Source organism: Chelonia mydas, chromosome 7 (assembly GCF_015237465.2).
Source record: "Chelonia mydas isolate rCheMyd1 chromosome 7, rCheMyd1.pri.v2, whole genome shotgun sequence".
In the NCBI taxonomy this organism is placed as follows: domain Eukaryota; kingdom Metazoa; phylum Chordata; order Testudines; family Cheloniidae; genus Chelonia; species Chelonia mydas.
Genome location: NC_057853.1, coordinates 32,043,177 through 32,063,122, shown reverse-complemented (window position 1 = coordinate 32,063,122; position 19,946 = coordinate 32,043,177). Strand labels below are relative to the sequence as shown.

The window sequence follows — 19,946 nt, the reverse complement described above, 5'->3', positions numbered from 1 at the left end:
CTCCAACCCTGCCTGGGTGCGTTTGTGTCAATGGTTATTTGCCTTCCCTGGGACAGATTTGGAGTCTTGTTTGTGACTTGAACGTGTCCTGCTTTAACTCCAACCCTTGGTTCTTCTTCTGCCTTTGCGGTGAGGCTAGAGAGCTCTTCAGTACCAGGATCTGCTCCCCAGGATCGCAATCAAGTCACCTCTCAGTGTGCTTTGTGAGAAGCTAAACAGCTTCCCGCTGCCAAGTGTTTTCTCCAGCCCTTGGGGCATTTGTGCGGCTCTTCTCTGCACCCTCTCTGGTTTCAAACGTCCCTTGTAAAATGTGTCAGTATTTTGTTAGAGCCCAGGATTATTAACCACCCTCCCTGTGGTGTGGTGTCTGTAGCCCTTCCAGAAACACTCACACAAAGCAGTCTGGGCAGGGAAAGCCTTTCTGTTGTGTCACACGCTGCTGGGCAGCAGCTAAGGAGTTAACAACAGTGGCATTGTCAGCCCCATTTTGCTTCTGAATTAGCACCCTGAAAGGGGCAGTGCAGCACTCCAGAGCGATCGGCTCAGGCTCTCTGCAAACTCAGGAATGTGTCACTTTGTCAGTTACACGTGGGGTGGGTCCCCCGTCATGGAACAATTAGGTCCGGCTCTCTGCAGACTCAGGCAGGTGTCCCTGACTCAGGTCATGTTTTCAAGGTTTTCTTCACAACCAAAAGTGCATGACTCTCTTTTTTTTAAATGAAAACAGAAACTTTGCAGAGCGTTTACAAGGTCAGGAGCCAGGGACCCTCCAATGTTGCAGAGCATTGCTTTACAGAGCATTTACAAGGTCACCTGACCTGCCAGGGACCCTCCAATGTTGGTCGGGGGATGCATGTGACATTTCCATAATATGCCAGCTAAATTGTTCTGCCCCACACCCTTTGGAATGGGGATGTGACATATCTGGCTGCTGTGATCCAAGTGTACGTGGGAGGCTGTATCACCCTGTCCCTCTGCCCCCAGCGTGTGTGAACACAGCTAACTTAGAAACTAACTATCTGCCATCTGCCAACCATGGTGTTGATGGATATTGTCAAACTGTCACTGTTTCCTGCTATCTGACAGGATAAATCGGGTCTGAGTTTTGCCCCCACCCAGCCCCGGGGGAACAGCTGGTGAAAGTTGGATGTTTTGTCTAAAATACGTTGTGTGATCTAGTGGGTAGAGCAGGATGGAGCTGGAAGCCAGGACTCCTGGGTTCTCTTCCCTGCTCAGGGAGGGGAGTGGGGTCTAATGGGGCAGGATTGTGGGGCAGGATCCTCAGTTCCCTTCCTGAACCATTGCATTTCTCCACCTCTGCTCCGTAGGTGTGCAGGGAGCCCAGAGTTAGATATGGGCTATATTGAGCCAAGCACCATGTGTCTGCAGAGACCCGGGGCTCCTGGTATAATTCCTTCACCACGGTCCTTTAGATCCCTCCTTTCAAGCCCCAGCACTTCCCCACTCTTTGAAGCTGTATTGAGGACGCCATTTGAATCTGACCTGCTTTCGCTTGGTGGGTGGGGAATAACTTGGGGGGGGGGGAATGAAACAATCAGAGAATTTTTTGTTCTTTCTTTTTTCTTACAGAGAGAGAATTGAACTCAGCCTGTCAAAATATGTTCATCTCGTGGGGCCTCCTGGGATTGGGGGGGGGAAGTTGTAGTGGGATTTATTATGCAGACTAATTTTATATTTATTCAGGTGCTTTGCATGTAATTCTCCAGGCATTAGGTATTCACGGGGAGTAGTGTGCTCCAGCAGGTTTTCCTCTTAATGATACCGGGACGGGGAGAGAGCAGAGAACCATCCATCTTGAGGGTGTGCGTGAGTGCATGTGTTGTGTATGTCTTCCCCACTGAGGATGGATGGACACACGCCTGTGCTCGCGCGCGCACACACACACACACACACAATGCAGACCTCTGTAAAGCAGCCTCCCTGCTGGCACCCAGTGTGCGCCCATGGAAGGATGGGTAGGAAATCATTAAAATGCAAATACCCGCGCTGTGATTAGTTGGTTTCTCCCCTCTCCTCTGTGTGTGCTGAGCATATGGAGCAGAGCAGGAGAGAGGTGGGACCCATCTGTAGAGCTGCCTGGACAGCAGGCATCGAGAGGGGCAGGACACGGTGGGAGGGAAAGGAGAGGTCTGGGGGGCATGCAGAGGGGGGTGTCCACCCCAATCTCTCTGTGCGGGCAGGGGGGGGAGCATCCTCACCTACCTCTCTGTAGCAGGATGGGTGTCCCCTTCTATACAGGGAGTCTGTGCATGGGGGTGGGAGTCATATCACCCCATGTGTCTGGCTGTATGTCCCTGTTAGCATCCTTCGCCCTTCTTGCTGTAGGGTCTTGTGCTACTGGGAGCGTGATGGGAGGCTCCGTAGGGGATGCTGTCCCCTTGCAGACAGTGCTGGTGCCCTGATGTGGTGCTAGGGGGCACTGTGTGGCAGGGAGCAGGATGCGGGGGGCTCTCCCCTTGTAGCCAGCACTGACCCCAATGTCCTGATTCTGGCTAGGTACCAAGTCCTCCTGTCCTAGTTCTCTAAGAAGCAGCATTCCTCAGCTTTCCGCCCTGGAACTCCGTGGATATGCGGCATTAGCAAGGCTAGAACCACAGTCTTACTGCTCTGAAGATCCTGGGCCTTTGTTAAAATGAATCCCCACCAGCTGCTAGCAGTATAGGGTAAATGAGACACATTGGCGCAGTTCTGATCCCCTCCAGCAGGAGGCAGTGGTGTGGAGATGGTCTCTTGCCAGCTCCCTGCACTGAGAAGTTTGCATCATTCTCTTTGTCTCCTCTCCACAGGACTTGAGAGCCACTGACTCAAATTTCCAAGAGTGACTAGTTTATGTTGGATCCATCCATTTACTTCCCTTAAGGGGGGCACGTGGCTTTTCAGAAAAAGCTGAGCACTGGGGAAGATAATCAGCCCCCTTTAAAGCTGCAAAAACTGCCCCTCCCTCGCCCCCAGAACCACTCGCCATGGCTGGAAATTCTAAATATGACACGGAATGGATCGAGGGGGAAACTGAGGCAGAGGGAAAGGGTGGGCAGGACTTGCCCATCTTGCACTGGCGAGGTGAGGACTGGAGTCCAGGTGTCCTGCGTCCCTTCAGCAAGAGGGGGATCGTTGCTTGGGCTGGCACACAGCTGGTAGGGGGCACACAAACCGCACCTGACGTGCTGCATGGGAGAGTAACTAGCATGACAGGCCGGCGTTGGGTTTGGCTGCAGTGCCCCAGCTCACCAAGCCACTCTTGGAAGGTGGCACAGACTGGCACGATACTTCATGCCCCAGGCCGCCAGAGCTGGGCTCCAGCTCGGTCTCCGGCTAAGCAGCGTGGGGGCAGGTCAGTGTGTGGGGAGAGCAGACGCCCTCCAAACACCAAGGGTGTTCTCCCAGGAGAGTTACTGGAGTTAATCCCAGTGTGGTGCTAGGGGGCCCTAAGCCGCAGGAAGTGGAGTGGAGGCTCAGTGGGGGATGTGGGAGGTGCCGTCTTTTGGATGCAGTGCAAAACCAGTGTCCTGCCTGCTTGTAGTGATGAAAAATTGCCTGGGGGAGGGATCCCTGTATTAAGGGATCCCACCCAGCCAGCATGCCCCACCCCAGAGGTGGCTGCATCCCAGTGTCAAGCAAGGGATCCTTGTATAAAAGCACCTGCCCCAGCCCAGAGGCAGAGTGTAAAAACTTGCAAGGGTTTTTCTAAGCATCAGCGTCTCTCAGATCTGCTGCGCCTGGATTTTTCTTCCTTTCCAAGGTCTTTATTTAGTGGGTGGCAACTTTATTCATCTTTATCGCCAGGGAGATGGTTACAAATGGGGCCAGTTGTTCGTCCCCAGAGATTTATCCGTCCCTCCCAGAAAGGCGGGTGGGGGGGGGAGAGAGGAGAAAAGGGAAATTCATAAAACACATGAAATGGCTCATTATTTCCTGAAACAGATGGAGACGCAGTAGCCAAGTCACCCCTCACTCTGACAGCGCCGGGGCTGCGCAGGGGGCGGGGAGGAGAGACAAATGGGAGAGCAGCTCTGTGTGTGTCAGGCCTGGCGGAGAGTTTGGGATGCCGTTTCTTTGCCCCAAAATGGGAGGCCAAGTGGAGGCTTTGGCTAAAGAGAGCGGAGTTTGGCTTCCACCTGGAAAGCAAAGCGCCGCCGTGTTTGGCAATGAAGCTAGGTTTGTTCAGCAACAGACCCAAGGGGAAAACCAGCCAGAAACGGCCCCCCCCCACCCACTCCCCCGAATCAGTTTGGGGTCGAATGAAAGATTTTGTTTGACGCTTTATTTTTGGTTTTTCCTCTCAGCTGTGTGTGTACGCACACGCGTGTGTGTACGCACACGCGTGTGCGTGCCTACAGGCATGGGGCACGTGCTTGGGGCTCTTCAGCAACGGCCCCCCCAGCCCCCGAGCAATCAGGGAGTAGTTGCTGCACTTTGCCTTTGGGCACAAGTTGGGGAGTGAAGATGGGGGGGCCCATAGGGAGGATCAGGCCGGTTTCAGGTGTGACTGCATGTGGGGAGGAGGAAATCTGGCAAGACTGGGAGGGGCGCGTGTGCAGGGGGAGGAGAGGAGAGATCTGGCCCTTTTGGGTCCCTGTTTAGGCAGCCCCCCTCCACCCCCTGAATAATATCTTCTCATTTCCATCCCCAGTATCTCAAAGCCTTTTACAGACAGGAATGAGCCCTGGTTAACCCCACTGTCTGGGGGAGGGAGGAAGGAAACTGAGACATGAAAAAGGTACGGGACTTTCTCCCTCCCCAAAGACCCACAGGCCAGCAGCACAGAATCCCGGAGGCCTGACTCCCAGCTCCCCCTGCTCTTACCCACTAGGTCCCACTCCCCTCCCGGAGCTGGGGCTAGGACCCAGGAGTCCAGGTGCCTAGTCTATAGATTGCATAGACTTGGGGTAAAAATCGAGTAGTCACAAAGTCTGTGGTCAATGCTTGGATGGGTGACCGCAAAGGAAAACAGTCAGTGCTGGGCCCACTAAGGCATTAGGGGGCACTGCGCTGCACAGGGGAGGGGGTGTGGCTCGGTAGAGGGCGCTCTCCCCTTGCAGTCTGTGCTGCCCCAGTGCACCACTAGGAGGTGCTGAGCTGCAGAGACCAGCATGGTGGCGAGGGATCAGGCTCAGATGGCCAGGTGTCCCTGGCTTGACAGCCAAATTAGCACCAATAGATGAAGGTAGCATCCCCTGTGTGAGGATGTTCTCAAGCTTCCAAAAATAGCCCCCCGCCCCCGGGGCTGACAGAGCCGGCGTCTCCATCCAGAGCCCCTTGCCGGATCCCTGTTGTGACCCTAGAGCGGCTGTCTGCCCACGGGGGCCACAGTATCAATTCCACAAACTCTCCCCACCCTGGGCCAAAACCATGTATTACAGAACAACTTTGCTTCTTTTGCTCTCTGGGTGGGAAGTGGTGTCTACTGGTTGGAGCAAGGGCTCCGTTCCCAGCTCTGGGAGGGGAGTGGGGGCTAGTGGTTAGAGCTGGGGGGGGCAGGGGCAGGCCTATGCCCTGGGCAGCAGCGATGTACCTAGGATGTGGCAGGTGGATGGATGGGTAGCCTTGCATCATGCCCCCAGTTCTCTTAGAGGCCAGACTGACAGGAGCTGAACAGGGGGGTGTAGGGACTGCGGGGGCAGGGCTGGTGCTGCAGAGATTAGGGATGGTGAGCCAGTGACGTTGTCAAGATTTATCAGCCCCAAACTTGACCTACTTTTTGCCTCTTCGGTTCTGCCTTTGAAAAAAACGTTTTCTTTTTCCTGAGTCAGGGGAGAAGCAGCATGAGTGAGACCTGGAGCCTGGCGCTGTCAGCCCTGCTCTGGGAGGGGAATGGGGTCTAGTGGTTAGAGCAGGCAGGGCTGGGAGCCAGGACTCCTGGGTCCCAGGTCTGGTGGGGAACCGAGTGATTGGGATGGGGGCCAGGGTGTGTTTCAAGACTATGTGCCTCAGTTTCTCCACTCCGGGGGGCCCACCCGCTAACAACGTTGGAAGCCAGGGCTTGCTCGGCTGCCTCCCCAGCAGGACAGAATGTCCCCAACCAACAGCAAGGGAGACCAGGCCGCCCCCTCCCCTCTCGCTGGGGCTCTGACCTGCCACAGATGCTAATTCCACTGGCTGGGTAGAGGATGCCATGCTGTGCTTGCTAGCTTCAGGGGGCTGCTGCCACCTGGTGGGAGACATGTGAATGGCAGCCCTGGAACCCAAGGATGGGGGGCATGAGTGGGTTTGCACTAGTGCAAATCTTTGAGTAGTTTGAGTGCATTTCACCAGGTAGGCTGTTGCTGCGTTGGTGGTGGGGCCAGTGCCAAACCACCCCCGGCTTAAATTCCTGCCCCAGTGTGTCCGTAATGCATGGTTTGCTCCAGGCCCTGGCAATTAGAGAATCATAGACTATCAGGGTTGGAAGGGACCTCAGGAGGTCATCTAGTCCAACCCCCTGCTCAAAGCAGGACCGATCCCCAACTAAATCATCCCAGCCAGGGCTTTGTCAAGCCGGGCCTTAAAAACTTCAAAGGAAGGAGATTCCACCACCTCCCTAGGTAACACATTCCAGTGTTTCACCACCCTCCTAGTGAAAAAGTTTTTCCTAATATCCAACCTAAACCTCCCCCACTGGAACTTGAGACCATTACTCCTTGTTCTGTCATCTGCTACCACGGAGAACAGTCAAAATCCATCCTCTTTGGAACCCCCTTTCAGGTAGTTGAAAGCAGCTATCAAATCCCCCCTCATTCTTCTCTTCCGTAGACTAAACATCCCCAGTTCCCTCAGCCTCTCCTCATAACTCATGTGTTCCAGTCCCCTAATCATTTTTGTTGCCCATCGCTGGACGCTTTCCAATTTTTCCACATCCTTCTTGTAGTGTGGGGCCCAAAACTGGACACAGTACTCCAGATGAGGCCTCACCAATATTGAATAGAGGGGAACGATCACGTCCCTCGATCTGCTGGCAATGCCCCTACGTATACATCCCAAAATGCCATTGGCCTTCTTGGCAACAAGGGCACACTGCTGACTCATATCCAGCTTCTCGTCCACTGTCACCCCTAGGTCCTTTTCTGCAGAACTGCTGCTGAGCCATTTGGTCCCTAGTTTGTAGCGGTGCATTGGATTCTTCCTTCCTAAGTGCAGGACTCTGCACTTGTCCTTGTTGAATCTCATCAGATTTCTTTTGGCCCAATCCTCGAATTTGTCTAGGTCCCTCTGTATCCTATCCCTACCCTCCAGCGTATCTACCTCTCCTCCCAGTTTAGTGTCATCTGCAAACTTGCTGAGGGTGCAATCCACACCATCCTCCTGATCATTAATGAAGATATTGAACAAAACCGGCCCCAGGTCTGACCCTTGGGGCACTCAGCTTGATACCGGCTGCCAACTAGACATGGAGCCACTGATCATTACCCGTTGAGCCAGACGATCTAGCCAGCTTACTATCCACCTTATAGTCCATTCATCCAGCCCATATTTCTTTAACTTGCTGGCAAGAATACTATGGGAGACTGTGTCAAAAGCTTTGCTAAAGTCAAAGAATAACATGTCCACTGCTTTCCCTTCATCCACAGAGCCAGTTATCTCGTCATAGAAGGCAATTAGATTAGTCAGGCATGACTTGCACTTGGTGAATCCATGCTGACTGTTCCTGATCACTTTCCTCTCCTGTAAGTGCTTCAGAATTGATTCCTTGAGGACCTGCTCCATGATTTTTCCAGGGACTGAGGTGAGGCTGACTGGCCTGTAGTTCCCCGGATCCTCCTTCTTCCCTTTTTCAAAGATGGGCACTACATTAGCCTTTTTCCAGTCGTCCAGGACCTCCCCCGATCGCCAGGAATTTTCAAAGATAATGGCCAACAGCTCTGCAATCACATCCGCCAACTCCTTTATCACCCTCAGATACAGTGCATCTGGCCCCATGGACTTGTGCTCGTCCAGCTTTCCTAAATAGTCCCGAACCACTTCTTTCTCCACAGAGGGCTGGTCACCTCCTCCCCACACTGTGCTGCGCAGTGCAGTAGTCTGGGAGCTGACCTTGTTCGTGAAGACAGAGGCAAAAAAAGCATTGAGTTCATTAGCTTTTTCCACATCCTCTGTCACTAGGTTGCCTCCTGCATTCAGTAAGGGGCCCACACTTTCCTTGGCTTTCTTCTTGTTGCCAACATACCTGAAGAAACCCTTCTTGTTACTCTTAACATCTCTTGCTAGCTGCAGCTCCAAGTGTGATTTGGCCTTCCTGATTTCACTCCTGCATGCCCAAGCAATATTTTTATACTCTTCCCTGGTCACTTGTCCAATCTTCCACATCTTGTAAGCTTCTTCTTTGTGTTTAAGATCAGCAGGGATTTCACTGTTAAGCCAAGCTGGTCACCTGCCATATTTACTATTCTTTCTACACATCAGGATGGTTTGTCCCTGTAACTTCAATAAGGATTCTTTAAAATACAGCCAGCTCTCCTGGACTCCCCCCTGTATTTTCCACTGAATGCATCCGGTGAAGTGAGCTGTAGCTCAAGAAAGCTTATGCTCAAATAAATTTGTTAGTCTCTAAGGTGCCACAAGTACTCCTCTTCTTTCCCCCTCATGTTATTCTCCCAGGGGATCCTGCCCATCAGTTCCCTGAGGGAGTCAAAGTCTGCTTTTCTGAAGTCCAGGGTCCGTATTCTGCTGCTTTCCTTTCTTCCTTGTGTCAGGATCCTGAACTTGACCATCTCATGGTCACTGCCTCCCAGGTTCCCATCCACTTTTTCTTCCCCTACTAATTCTTCCCGGTTTGTGAGCAGCAGGTCAAGAAGAGCTCTGCCCCTAGTTGGTTCCTCCAGCACTTGCACCAGGAAATTGTCCCCTACATTTTCCAAAAACTTCCTGGATTGTCTGTGCACCGCTGTATTGCTCTCCCAGCAGATATCAGGGTGATTGAAGGCTCCCATGAGAACCAGGGCCTGCGATCTAGTAACTTCTGCGAGTTGCCGGAAGAAAGCCTCGTCCACCTCATCCCCCTGGTCCGGTGGTCTATAACAGACTCCCACCAGGACATTACTCTTGTTGCTCACACTTCTAAACTTAATCCAGAGACTCTCAGGTTTTTCTGCAGTTTCATACCGGAGCTCTGAGCAGTGATACTGCTCTCTTACATACAATGCAACTCCCCAACCTTTTCTGCCCTGCCTGTCCTTCCTGAACAGCTTATATCCATCCATGACAGTACTTCAGTCATGTGAGTTATCCCACCAAGTCTCTGTTATTCCAATCACATCATAATTCCTTGACTGTGCCAGGACTTCCAGTTCTCCCTGCTTGTTTCCCAGGTTTCTTGCATTTGTGTATAGGCACTTGAGATAACTCGCTGATCGTCCCCCTTTCTCAGTATAAGGCAGGAGCCCTCCCCTCTCGTGCCCTCCTGCTCACGCTTCCTCCCGGTATCCCACATCCCCACTTACCTCAGGGCTTTGGTCTCCTTCCCCCGGTGAACCTAGTTTAAAGCCCTCCTCACTAGGTTAGCCAGCCTGCTTGCGAAGATGCTCTTCCCTCTCTTGGTTAGGTGGAGCCCGTCTCTGCCTAGCACTCCTCCTTCTTGGAACACCATCCCATGGTCAAAGAATCCAAAGCCTTCTCTCCGACACCACCTATGTAGCCATTCGTTGACTTCCACGATTCGACGATTCCGGGCCTTTTCCTTCCACGGGGAGGATGGACGAGAACATCACTTGCGCCTCAAACTCCTTTATCCTTCTTCCCAGGGCCTCAAAGGTCCTTGCAAACGTTCATTGAGCTCAGTGCCCCAAAGGTCACATTTTACAGCTGGGGAAACTGAGGCATAGAAAGGGGATGAGATGAACACATCCCCTCTTTCCCCTCCCCCACCTCACAAATGACAGTCCTGGGATATATGGGACAGAGAAGCCAGGAGTTCTGACATCCCCCTCCCCCAAATGCTTAGGGAGAGGAATGAATTTTGATGGTGGGAGGTGGGAGTCAGGACTCCAGGGTTCTGGTCCTGGCACTGGGAGGGGAGTGAGGTCAAGTGGTTAGGGCAGAGAAGGGGCTGGGATTGGCCATTTAAGATTATTTTTCTGTGTGTTAAGGCAGATTGAGGCTTTTTAAAAAAACTCTGCAGTCACCCAATTTCCCTCGTTATTCACAGCCAAATTGGTCTTAACTTAATGAATTCACCATTAAGTGTGTGTGTGCACTGCCAGAGCTGAACAACGTGCTGGAATTGACACCGCCATTAGCGTCAATAACTTTATTTGAGGTTATTAACTCAAGTGATAAAATAATATTCGGTTATTAGGGTCATGTTCTCTAGGGAGTTGATTACCTGAGTGAGCTGCGTTGTTAGTAATTAATAGCAATGGTGGGAGTGGATATTTCCACAGCGCTTTTCTTCGCTAAAGGAGTCCAAAGTGGTTTATAGAAAAGCCTTGCCTGGCACTGAGATGCAGACACCTCTGGGGTGCAATGTGGGGGGCTGTTTATACAGCTAGCCCTTGCTTTGCACTGAGATGCAGCTGCCTCTGGGGTGGAGTTCAGCTGCTTTCTAACAGCTGCACTTGACACACACCTTTAGAATGGAGAATTAAGGATGCTCTTGTGTCCAGCTGAAATATGCAGGGGGATTGAGGGAGACCAAACAGAATAATCTGAGCTGGAATTTGGCCAGGATAGTGTGTGAATCTCTGTATCTTGCTACCCTGGTATCATTAACAAGAGGTGGGCAGAGCCTGTCTTCACAGCGGAGAAATTATGCCCCAGTGCTGTACTGGGGAATTGGGGTCAGCACAGACAGCAAGGAGAGAACACCCCCTACTCTGCCTCCCATGCTGCAGCACAGCATCCCCTAGTGTCACATGTGGGTGTTGAGATCAGCACTAACTGTGAGGGGAGAGTGCCCCCTACAGAACAAGTTGTGATCAGACACTTATTTCTCATCTGTGAAATTATTCCTGGTCTCCATGTCAATCTCCACTCCCTTTCTGGAATCTTGCTAAGCTCTTGGCCCCTGTGACTTCCTGTAGCAGAGAGTTCCACAGGTTAATGCCTTGTTGTGTGAGTGTTTCCTTTGATTGTGAATTTCCCCCCTTTTAATTTCATCGAACGGCCCCTTGTTCTCATGGTACGAGACAAGGAGAACAGAAGCTCTGATCTCCCTTCTCTAGACCAGTCAGTATTTTAGAGACTTTGATCATGTCCCCTCTCATTTGTCTTCTTGAAACCCTTCCAAGTCTTTTCAGAGAGTGTTTCCAGGCCTCTGACCCCCCCGCCCCCCGCTCATTCTGCAATACCCTTTTGGAGATGGGGTGACCAGTGAACACAGAACCTAGCTCAGGTACCTGTCTGCACCCCATTACCCTAGTCACTGAGCATCTCACTGGCCTTAATGCTTTTTTCCTCTCCATGCCCCAGTGAGGCAGGGCAGTGCTATTATCCTCATTGTATAGATGGGGAAAGTGAGGCACATAGAAAGTAAGGGACTTGCCCAAGGCCAGACAGGAAATCTGTGGCAGAGCAGGGAATTGAACCTGGGTCTCCCAAGTTGCTCTAACCACTGGGTCCTCCTTCCTTTGCTAGCTAGTATTGCAGATGAGGCTGCACCATTGACATATAGAACAGCACTAGAATATGTTCCCTATTATTCTCCACCCTGCAGCCTTTGTTGCCCCATCCCCCACATTTGATCTTCCACGCGATCCAAGTTCCTAGACTCCTCAAGTACCATCTGTGCGAGGGGAAGGCTGTGGCTTGAAAGGCCAGGGAAGTGAGTGGCAGCGCTGAGGGCAATAACGCAGTCAGAGGGCACATACTGCGGGGAATGTGCATGCGCCCCAGCACCCCCTGCTGGATAGAAGCAGAACTGCTCAACCATGTGTCCTAGATCCAATGAGGCAACGAGGATTTCCCTTTGGGCATGGTGGGGGGAGGGGATCAGGGCCTGTATCCCTGCTTGTAACCAACCAATGGTCACTATTCCTAGGGCCCAATTCTGCACTTGGTGTCCAGAGGTGGCCCCACCGTGGACTGATAGAACGGCATTTCGATAGAACTTATTGATGGCATTTTTATTTGCATTCACATAGATTCTCTGAGAAAGAAAACATGGGAGATGACACAGAGGGGGGAGGAAAAGGATGCCTTCCCCCACCCCCGAAAAAACCTTCATATTATTTGTTACCGGGTTTTTCTGTTAACTGTAGCTGCTGTTTCTCACTGCTGGCTCCGAATTCGAGAGGCTGGGATTTTCAGGGGATGTTCAGGACATTCAGCGCCTAAATGGAATCCTGTTCTCTGGCCCGCTTGAAGCCAGCACTCCCTAGAGGGGAAAGAGCCCATATCCCATTCACCCTTCCATCCCATATCAATCAGTCCCTCCTCCTTGGAGCCAGATGGGAGCTGGTGCCCTTCCAGGGGAAAGGCCCCATATCCCATCTCTCTGAGCAAGCCAGTCCCGCACCCTGGGGCTGGATGGGAACCAGCACCCCCTGGGGGGAAAGGCTTTCTAATCCCTAACTCTCCGACATCCCTGAATATCCCAGCCTTGTGTACCAATATCCAGGTTCCATTTGATGACTGTGCTGGTCATGGGGCTTCAGGACAATGTTAAATTGACCTGGGCTTGGAATAGATCCTGTCTTCTAGCTCCCTCCCCCCCCGCCCAAATCTAAGCAGCATTAAAACCCTTGGTGCCTGGTGAGTGTAAGCTACATCTAACATGCTTGCTCTTTTGTCCAGCTGTTCATTTTTTTCCCTTCATTTGATTCACCTTACAAGAAAACCACAGCGGAATTCTAAAAAAACCCACCTTTCCCAGCATTGCCCTGGTTTCATGATATTTGCTGCTTTCTTGTTAAAGCCCCTGCTCCTGGAGTCCTGGTATTATGAGAAACTCTCATGTAAGACCAGTGTATGCTCAGATTTTGTCCCTAGTAAAACTATGTCAGTTACAGGTGTGATTGTTTGGCTTGTTTTAACTGCTCTATTCATACCTGTACAAGCCCTAGTGTGGAGGCAGTTAAAGGTATAATGGTGACTTACCCCAGTGTATTTATCCCCTTCCCATACAGGAATAGCTGTAGCAGGATAAACATACCTAACTCTCACACCGCACTTGTCATTAAATCTGCTGCAGCACCAGGCGTGGGCCGCCTGCTGGGATCATCCAGGCATGTCTCACCTCATCAATCCCTGCCTCACAGAGGCCTCGGGGACCCTCCGTCTCTCCTGCTCTCTGCCTGGGACTCAACAGTGGAGTTAAAACACAGTCCTCAGGAGACTAAAGTCATTGGACTCAACACAGGGGTATTTGGATGGAATTGAATGGCCTGCATTTCTAGAGGAAGTCAGACTAGATGATCTAATGGTCCCGGCTGGCTTTAGACTCTCTATGAAACTAACTCAAAGCACTTTACAAAGGGGTTGGTATCACTGGCTACGTTTTACAGATGGGAAAACTGAGGCCTGGAGCTCTAAAGTGACTTGCCCAAGGTCACCCAGCAGGCCAGTGGCAGAGACAGGAATAGAATCCAGATCCTTGTCCAGTACTCTATCCACTAAGCCACAACTCTTCTGTATAGACATGGGCTTGATTAAACTAACGCAACTCAGTGTGGGGACACGCTTGTATTGCAGTTCTACACCCAGTTTGAAGCTTGGCTTGCGTCAGTAAATTTGCAGGTGCTGGCTAAACCGGCTGGAAGCCAAAAACCAGTTTAAGTGAAACCAATGGGTGTGTGTGTGTGTGTGTGTGTGTCAATTTTAATATTTCCAGCGCTGTGGGTGTAGGGAGAAGCTTGGAAACAACTGAAAACTCAGACAGTAGATTCAGGGGTGACAAGTGTGTGTTTCAACAAAAAAACAATTTGTTTAAGCCAATAGCATGATGATTTTTCAGCTGGCTCATGATTTTGGAACTCCTGGGGCGGTGAGACTGCTTTCCAGCCACTTGAGCCAATCCAAAACATTGGCTGTATCCCTGGGAATTGTGTAGCTGCAAAGCGCCAAGCGAATTGGAATGGTGGGATCACATACCCATGTGGTACTGATGGCAAGTAAGAACATAAGAACGGCCCTACTGGGTCAGACCAAAGGTCCATCCAGCCCAGTATCCTGTCTACTGACAGTGGCCAATGCCAGGTGCCCCAGAAGGAGTGAACCTAACAGGTAATGATCTAGTCATCTCTCTTCTGCCATCCATCTCCACCCTCTGACAAACAGAGGCTAGGGACACCATTCTTTACCCATCCTGGCTAATAGCTATTAATGGACTTAACCTCCATGAATTTATCCAGTTCTCTTTTAAACCCTGTTATATTCCTAGCCTTCACAGTTATAGTCCTAGCCTTCACAAGATTCCTAGATTTCCGAGACTAGAGGGGCCCATTGTGATCATCTGGTCTGACCTCCTGTATAGCACAGGTCACTACTACTCAATTAATTCCTATTTGAACTGGAGCAGATCTGTCAGACCAACATCCAGTCTTGATTTAAAAAGTACCAGTGTTGGAGAATCCACCACAGCCCTTCATCAATTGTTCCTTGGAACTTATTTGTCTGGCTTCAACGTCCAGCTGCTGGGTCATGTTAGGCCTTTGCTGGATAGACTGAAGAGCCCTCTATTATCAAATTTCTGTTCCCCACACAGATACTTGGAGACCGTGACTGCAGGAAACCCAGGCTGTCCATGGAAAGCTGGGGTTTTGATTTAAAGAAAATATTTTGCAAAAAGCACCTGCTTCCCCTGGGAAATGTCTGGGCAATTTTTGTATTGGTTTGGGGTTTTGGGTTTTTTTTTTTGGTCAAAAATCAAAATATTTCAGTGTGGAGATGCTGCTGCAATGCTTCATGGGAGTTTTAGTTCGGATGCTCCCTGTCCTTGTTTTTCCTCTATGGGCTGGTCTTTTCCAGACAGACTACGTTTCCAGTGAAGCACCCTTCCAAGAGGGAGGACAGCGGTGCATCATGGGAGATGTAGTCTGACTAGGGAGCCTGGCCTATAGAGGAGAATGGGAGCATGAGGTAACTGAAACACAACTCCCATGAAACACGGCGGCAGCGGCACCAACATGGTTTTTTGAGACAAAGTTTGGGTTTTGGCAGAAGTCTTTCAACCTTTGCTGAAAAAATCAAAATGATTTTTATTCATTTTCATCAAAATTTTGCAAGGCAAACCCCCCGTTTGGTTTACGGTGTTTGCTTTCCTGCAGCGACAACCATGGTGGAAATTTTGGAGAGCACGAGTCCAAACCTAGTGTATCTTAGGTGTTGAAGGAGTTGTATGTTGAATTCAGGGAGACCCTGGCCCTGCAGTCAGCTCTTAGCGGGGTGAACCCCTGAAGTAAATGGGGCTCTCTGAACATGGGTGCTGGAACAATCTGTATAGTGGGGGTGCTGAGCCATTAAACCAAACTGCAAATCCTGTATATAATGGAAACCAGTTCAAGCCAGGGGGTACAGCAGCACCCCCCTAGTTCCAGCACCTATGGCTCTGGAACCACGGCCCCAGACCTACTAACGGCCTCCTCTTCAAAGGGTGGTCTTTTTGCTGGAACTGACTGCAGCTCGGAGCCAACAGCACAGATACCCTCATTTCAGGGGAGAGCCTGAAATGTTGGTCATTGAACTGGATTGAAGTTTGCAATCTCTGCCCTTTTCCCAGCGCAGGAGGGCACATGAGATGATCATCCGTGGCCCTTGCAGTCTATTAACAAGGTTTTGTTGTTGTTGTTCCCGTAGAAGGACCCTGATCTTGCAAACTACTCAGGTATGTGAGTAAATTATTTATGGTCTGAGAGTGCCTGGCATTTCTGTCTAAGACTGGGGAGCCTCCCCCACCCCCTTGGGCCAGGTGCTGCACAGACACAGGGTGACAGTCCCTGCAAGAGCTGAGAGCCTGAATAGACGGAGGGAAGGAGAGGAAAAAGAGGCACAGAATGGCAAATTGAACTGCTCCAGTCAGTGACAGGGCCAGAAACAGAACCCAGGAGTCCTGACACCTAGCCCGCCCTGCTCTAACTCAGTAGATTCAGCTCCCTGCCCAGACCTGGGGATAGAACCCAGGAGTCCTGACTCCCACTGCTTTCCCATAAAGCTATCCTGGTATTTCCAGGTAACAGAGGACAAAGCAAAACACCTCACCAATCCTGGGGCTGTCATCTTTCTGCAGCAGAACAAACTGGGCACGTTTAACTCTCCCGACAGTGAGTTAAGTTTCCATTGGAAAAATAGGACCATCGGCCATTGTCCGTGCGGCAAGCCAGGAATTCTGTCTGTGGGTCCAGCTCCCTATGGCAGTACCATTTCCATAGGAAATATTGTACCATTCTACAGTGTGTGTTTCTTTAAAGGTGACTTGAAAAGAAGGTGGGGGAGGGGGAATTAATAAAATGAGGCATCTGCTCCTCTTTATGGCCTGTAAGTCTGGTTTGGTTATCTTGCTTTTTAAAGGTATTTTCTCGTTTATTAGGAGCATTACGGTAGCACTTAGAACCCCCATTATGCTGGGCCCTGTACACCTGGTGAGAGATGGTTCCTGCCTCCAAAGAGCTGAATCTAAATAGATGAAGGGTGGGAGAGGAAACTGAGGCACAGAGGATTTGGGACTTGCTCCAGGTCAGGGGCAGAGCCGGGAATAGAGCCCAGAAGAAGTCAGGACTCCCAGGGCCTGTCTACACTGAAATGTCAATCCAGGGTTAGTGGAACTGGAGGTCATAGATCCTGGGTTTGTTAACCTAGGGCTCGAGTGTCTACACTCCTTTGTAACCCCAGGTTAGGAATTGTTGAACCCTGGGTCGCACCCTAGGGCTACTGCATTATGCAGACCCGAGTCCAACTACTGTGTCCCACACTTCCTTGCGCCCTCCCAAAATGTGGCTGCTCCAGCCCTTTGGTCTTGGTGCAGGGTGGGAAACCTTGCCTGTCCAGAGGACAAAGAAAGTTGACCCATGGAATTGTGGGAGACCGTTGGCAGACTCCCAGAGCTTGAGTCCAGTGGGACTCTACTCTGCAAAGCAATAGAGCTTGAACCTGGGCGCTTAACTCAGGCTTGGACCTTCTACTCCTGTGGGGTCCTCTGGCCCTGGGTTAGTGCATTTGTGTGTAGATGGAAGGGGGGTTAGGCCTGAGTTCAAACTCAGGGCTTACATTGCAGTGTAGACACCACGCCCCACTCAGAGCTGGGGATAGAACCCAGGGAATCCTGAGTCCCAGCCTCCTCTGCTCTGACCACTAGACACCAGTCCCCTCCCAGAGCTAGGAATAGGACCCAGGAGTCCTGACTTCCAGACCAGTGCCCTACCTCCTGGCCCCCACTTCTGTTCACCTCTGCAGCTCTGGAAGTTAAATCTTCCCATCCAAAGATCAGAGGCTGCTGGCTCTGGGGTGGTGTAGTACCTCATATTAGAACATCAATTCTCTTCCTCCCTTTCCTTGGATCCCTGGGAAGCTGAAGGATAATAAGGTGCCTAGAAAGGAAATCCATTTAATGCAGGGGCTGTTCTCCCCAATCGGGCTGGTGTTGCTATTGCTTTCGGAGGGTCGGTTTTGTTTTTGTTGAATGCCTAGAGCTCAAACAATTGGGAGAAAAACTGTCAAAATTCAACTTCCCCCCTTTCTTTCTTCCTTGGATTTATTTCATGCAGAAGTGCAGTTCTGTGGGCAAAAGTTTCCAAGCCCGAGTCGGGAGCGGGGGAGTGTTGCGGTAATTGTGATTCCATTAAGACGACACGAACTTGACTCAAGCCTGAGTTCTAAAGAGGCCTGGCCCCTTTTGGGGTGGTGACTAGCAGGACACCCTTGAAATGGGGGCACCCCAGAATTGCCAGTGGAAAATATTTGGCTGAGGATCCTGCTGAGGGTGGTGGTAACAGCAGTAACTAGTAATGTGGGCTCTTTCAGATCTTTATATGCCCATAAAGGTGCGCCCAGAAGAAAGAAAAGGGCCGGTCTCCAATTCCTCTCCCCCAAAACCAGCTCTCAGAGGCCATGGCAGAGAATGGTGACATGAATCCAGTCCCTCGTGCCCCCCAGTGGGGGATGACTCCAGCCCCCTAGCGCTCAGGCACTGCACGACTGGGCTGGAATCCCACTCTCCAAGCACTGAGTCGGTGCGGTACAGGGCCACCAGCCCCTCCATGCTCCAGTGTTGGGAGGCCGCCGGAGGCAGTGTGGGGAGTTGGGCGCTCACTGGCAGCACAGCCGCTCCACCTCCTCCTCGCAGCTGTAGAACTGCCGGAAGACCCCCTCAGCCGAGCCGTTGCACTCGAACCAGCGCCGCAGGGTCCCCAGGGCCTTCAGGGCATCGGCCTTGGTGGGCAGGCTGCCAAAAAGGTCCTCCCCCTCCCGCTCCTCCTCTTCCTCCTCCTTGTAGGCCCTGGCTGGGGGCAGGGCTGGGGGACAGGCCAGCTCTGTCTCCATGTCAACGAAGCGCCGGAATTCTTCCGGGCTCATCCCCCTGGGGGGGGCATGGCTGGAGGGTCCCAGGGACCCCTTCCCCGTGGAGCAGCCAGCCTCCCCGAAGCACCGTTCCACCAGGGAGGGCTGGACTTTGTCCCAAGCAGCCGCCACCATGTGGAGGGCGTCCAGCACGGTGATGGAGGCGGCGATGGAGGCGGGGGAGCTGTCGGTCTCGTTGCCGATGGAGGACACTTTGCCCAGAAGCCTGCGCTTGTAGCGGGACTTGAAATCCCGGACGATGTCGGGGTGGAGCGGGCAGGGCAAGGGGCCGTCGTTGTGGCGAGGCCGCGGGGGCAGGAAGACCAGGCGGATGTTGGCAGGCTCCGGCTCGGGGCAGCGCCACTCGGAGTCCAGCACCAGCGCCACACTGCGGTGCTGCCGGCCCATCTCCCGGTCAAAGTCTGTCAGCCACTCGGAGAAGAGCTCCGGTGTCAGCTGCCCGTCGGTGCTGCTGCGGTAAAGGACCGGCAAAGTTTCCGTGTTGACCCCAAAGAAACATCGCGGAGCCAGCCGCCTGCCGACCACCACGGGCTTCCGCTTCTCCGTGCCACTCCCGTTCACGCACAGCGCCACGCACAGCCACTCCCTGCCCTCCCGCTCCCTGCCAGGCATGGCCTTATACAGGAGCACCACCTCCCCGCAGCCAAAAACGTTCTCCGGGGCAAAATCCTTCAGCAGCTGGGGCAGGCTGAGGGAAGCCGGCGCCGGCCCCTTGTTGCACAGGGGCTCCGGGGCGTGGACAGCTCGTGCCGGGTGTCGCTGGCCAAAGCAGACGTTGTTACGGCGCTTCCACCGCACCAGCCAGCCGATGCTAGGCACAAACTCCTGGCCCATGATGTCCGCAAGCTCCTTGGCTTTCTGGAGCAGCATGGGCCCTGTGACGTCCCACATCTTGGTGCGGGCGATGTGGAACCAGCACAGCAGGGCCTCATCGATGCTGCTGTATTTGGACTCCCGCTTGCGCTTCCGCTCCCGATTGGCTGTCCCGCTGCACCAGTCAGCCAACAGCTTCTCCTTGTTCTTGCAGATGCGGGAGATCTGGGGCTGGGAGACTTGGAAGCGACGGGCCACCTCTGACTGGGACATCTTGGATTCGTCCAGCATCTCCAGCACCTGGATCTTCTCTGCCAAGGAAAGAGCATGAAGTTTCTTCTTCCCGTTCAGCTCCATGATGGCCCTGGAGTGGGAGGTGAAGGGATGTGCCAGGCACTGGGGGCTGGAATATCTAGAGGAGAAAGAGGAGACCCTCCCACCCAACCCCCCCAGAAAACCCTGATCAGCCATTGGTAAGACAGGGAGACAGAATCCAAGGGAAACTTAATAATGCTGGGGATAGAACCCAAGAGTCCTGACTCCCAGCTCCTGCCCCCCATCTCACTAGGTTCCATTCCCCTCCCAGAGCTGGGACTAGAGCCCTGGAGTCTTGGCTCCCAGAACCATATTCAGTTCACTCAGCCACAACTACCTAAATGTAATTTTAATAAATATGGGAGAGATTTCTGGGG

At 52.3% G+C, this 19,946-nt stretch overlaps 1 protein-coding gene across 1 annotated transcript; it reads right to left on the bottom strand.

Moving 5' to 3' along the window:
- Positions 1-16,435: 16,435 nt before the first annotated feature.
- TIGD3 (tigger transposable element derived 3) lies at positions 16,436-19,725 on the bottom strand. The gene has a single exon (XM_037905446.2). It carries the CDS (start codon positions 19,723-19,725, stop codon positions 18,169-18,171), a length of 1,557 nt encoding a protein of 518 aa, XP_037761374.2. The 3' UTR covers positions 16,436-18,168.
- Between the last annotated feature and the right edge of the window lie 221 nt (positions 19,726-19,946).

Coding starts and splice junctions, on each gene's coding strand:
- TIGD3 (XM_037905446.2), bottom strand. CDS start 19,725: ATGGCTGATCAGGGTTTTCTGGGGGGGTTGGGTGGGAGGGTCTCCTCT.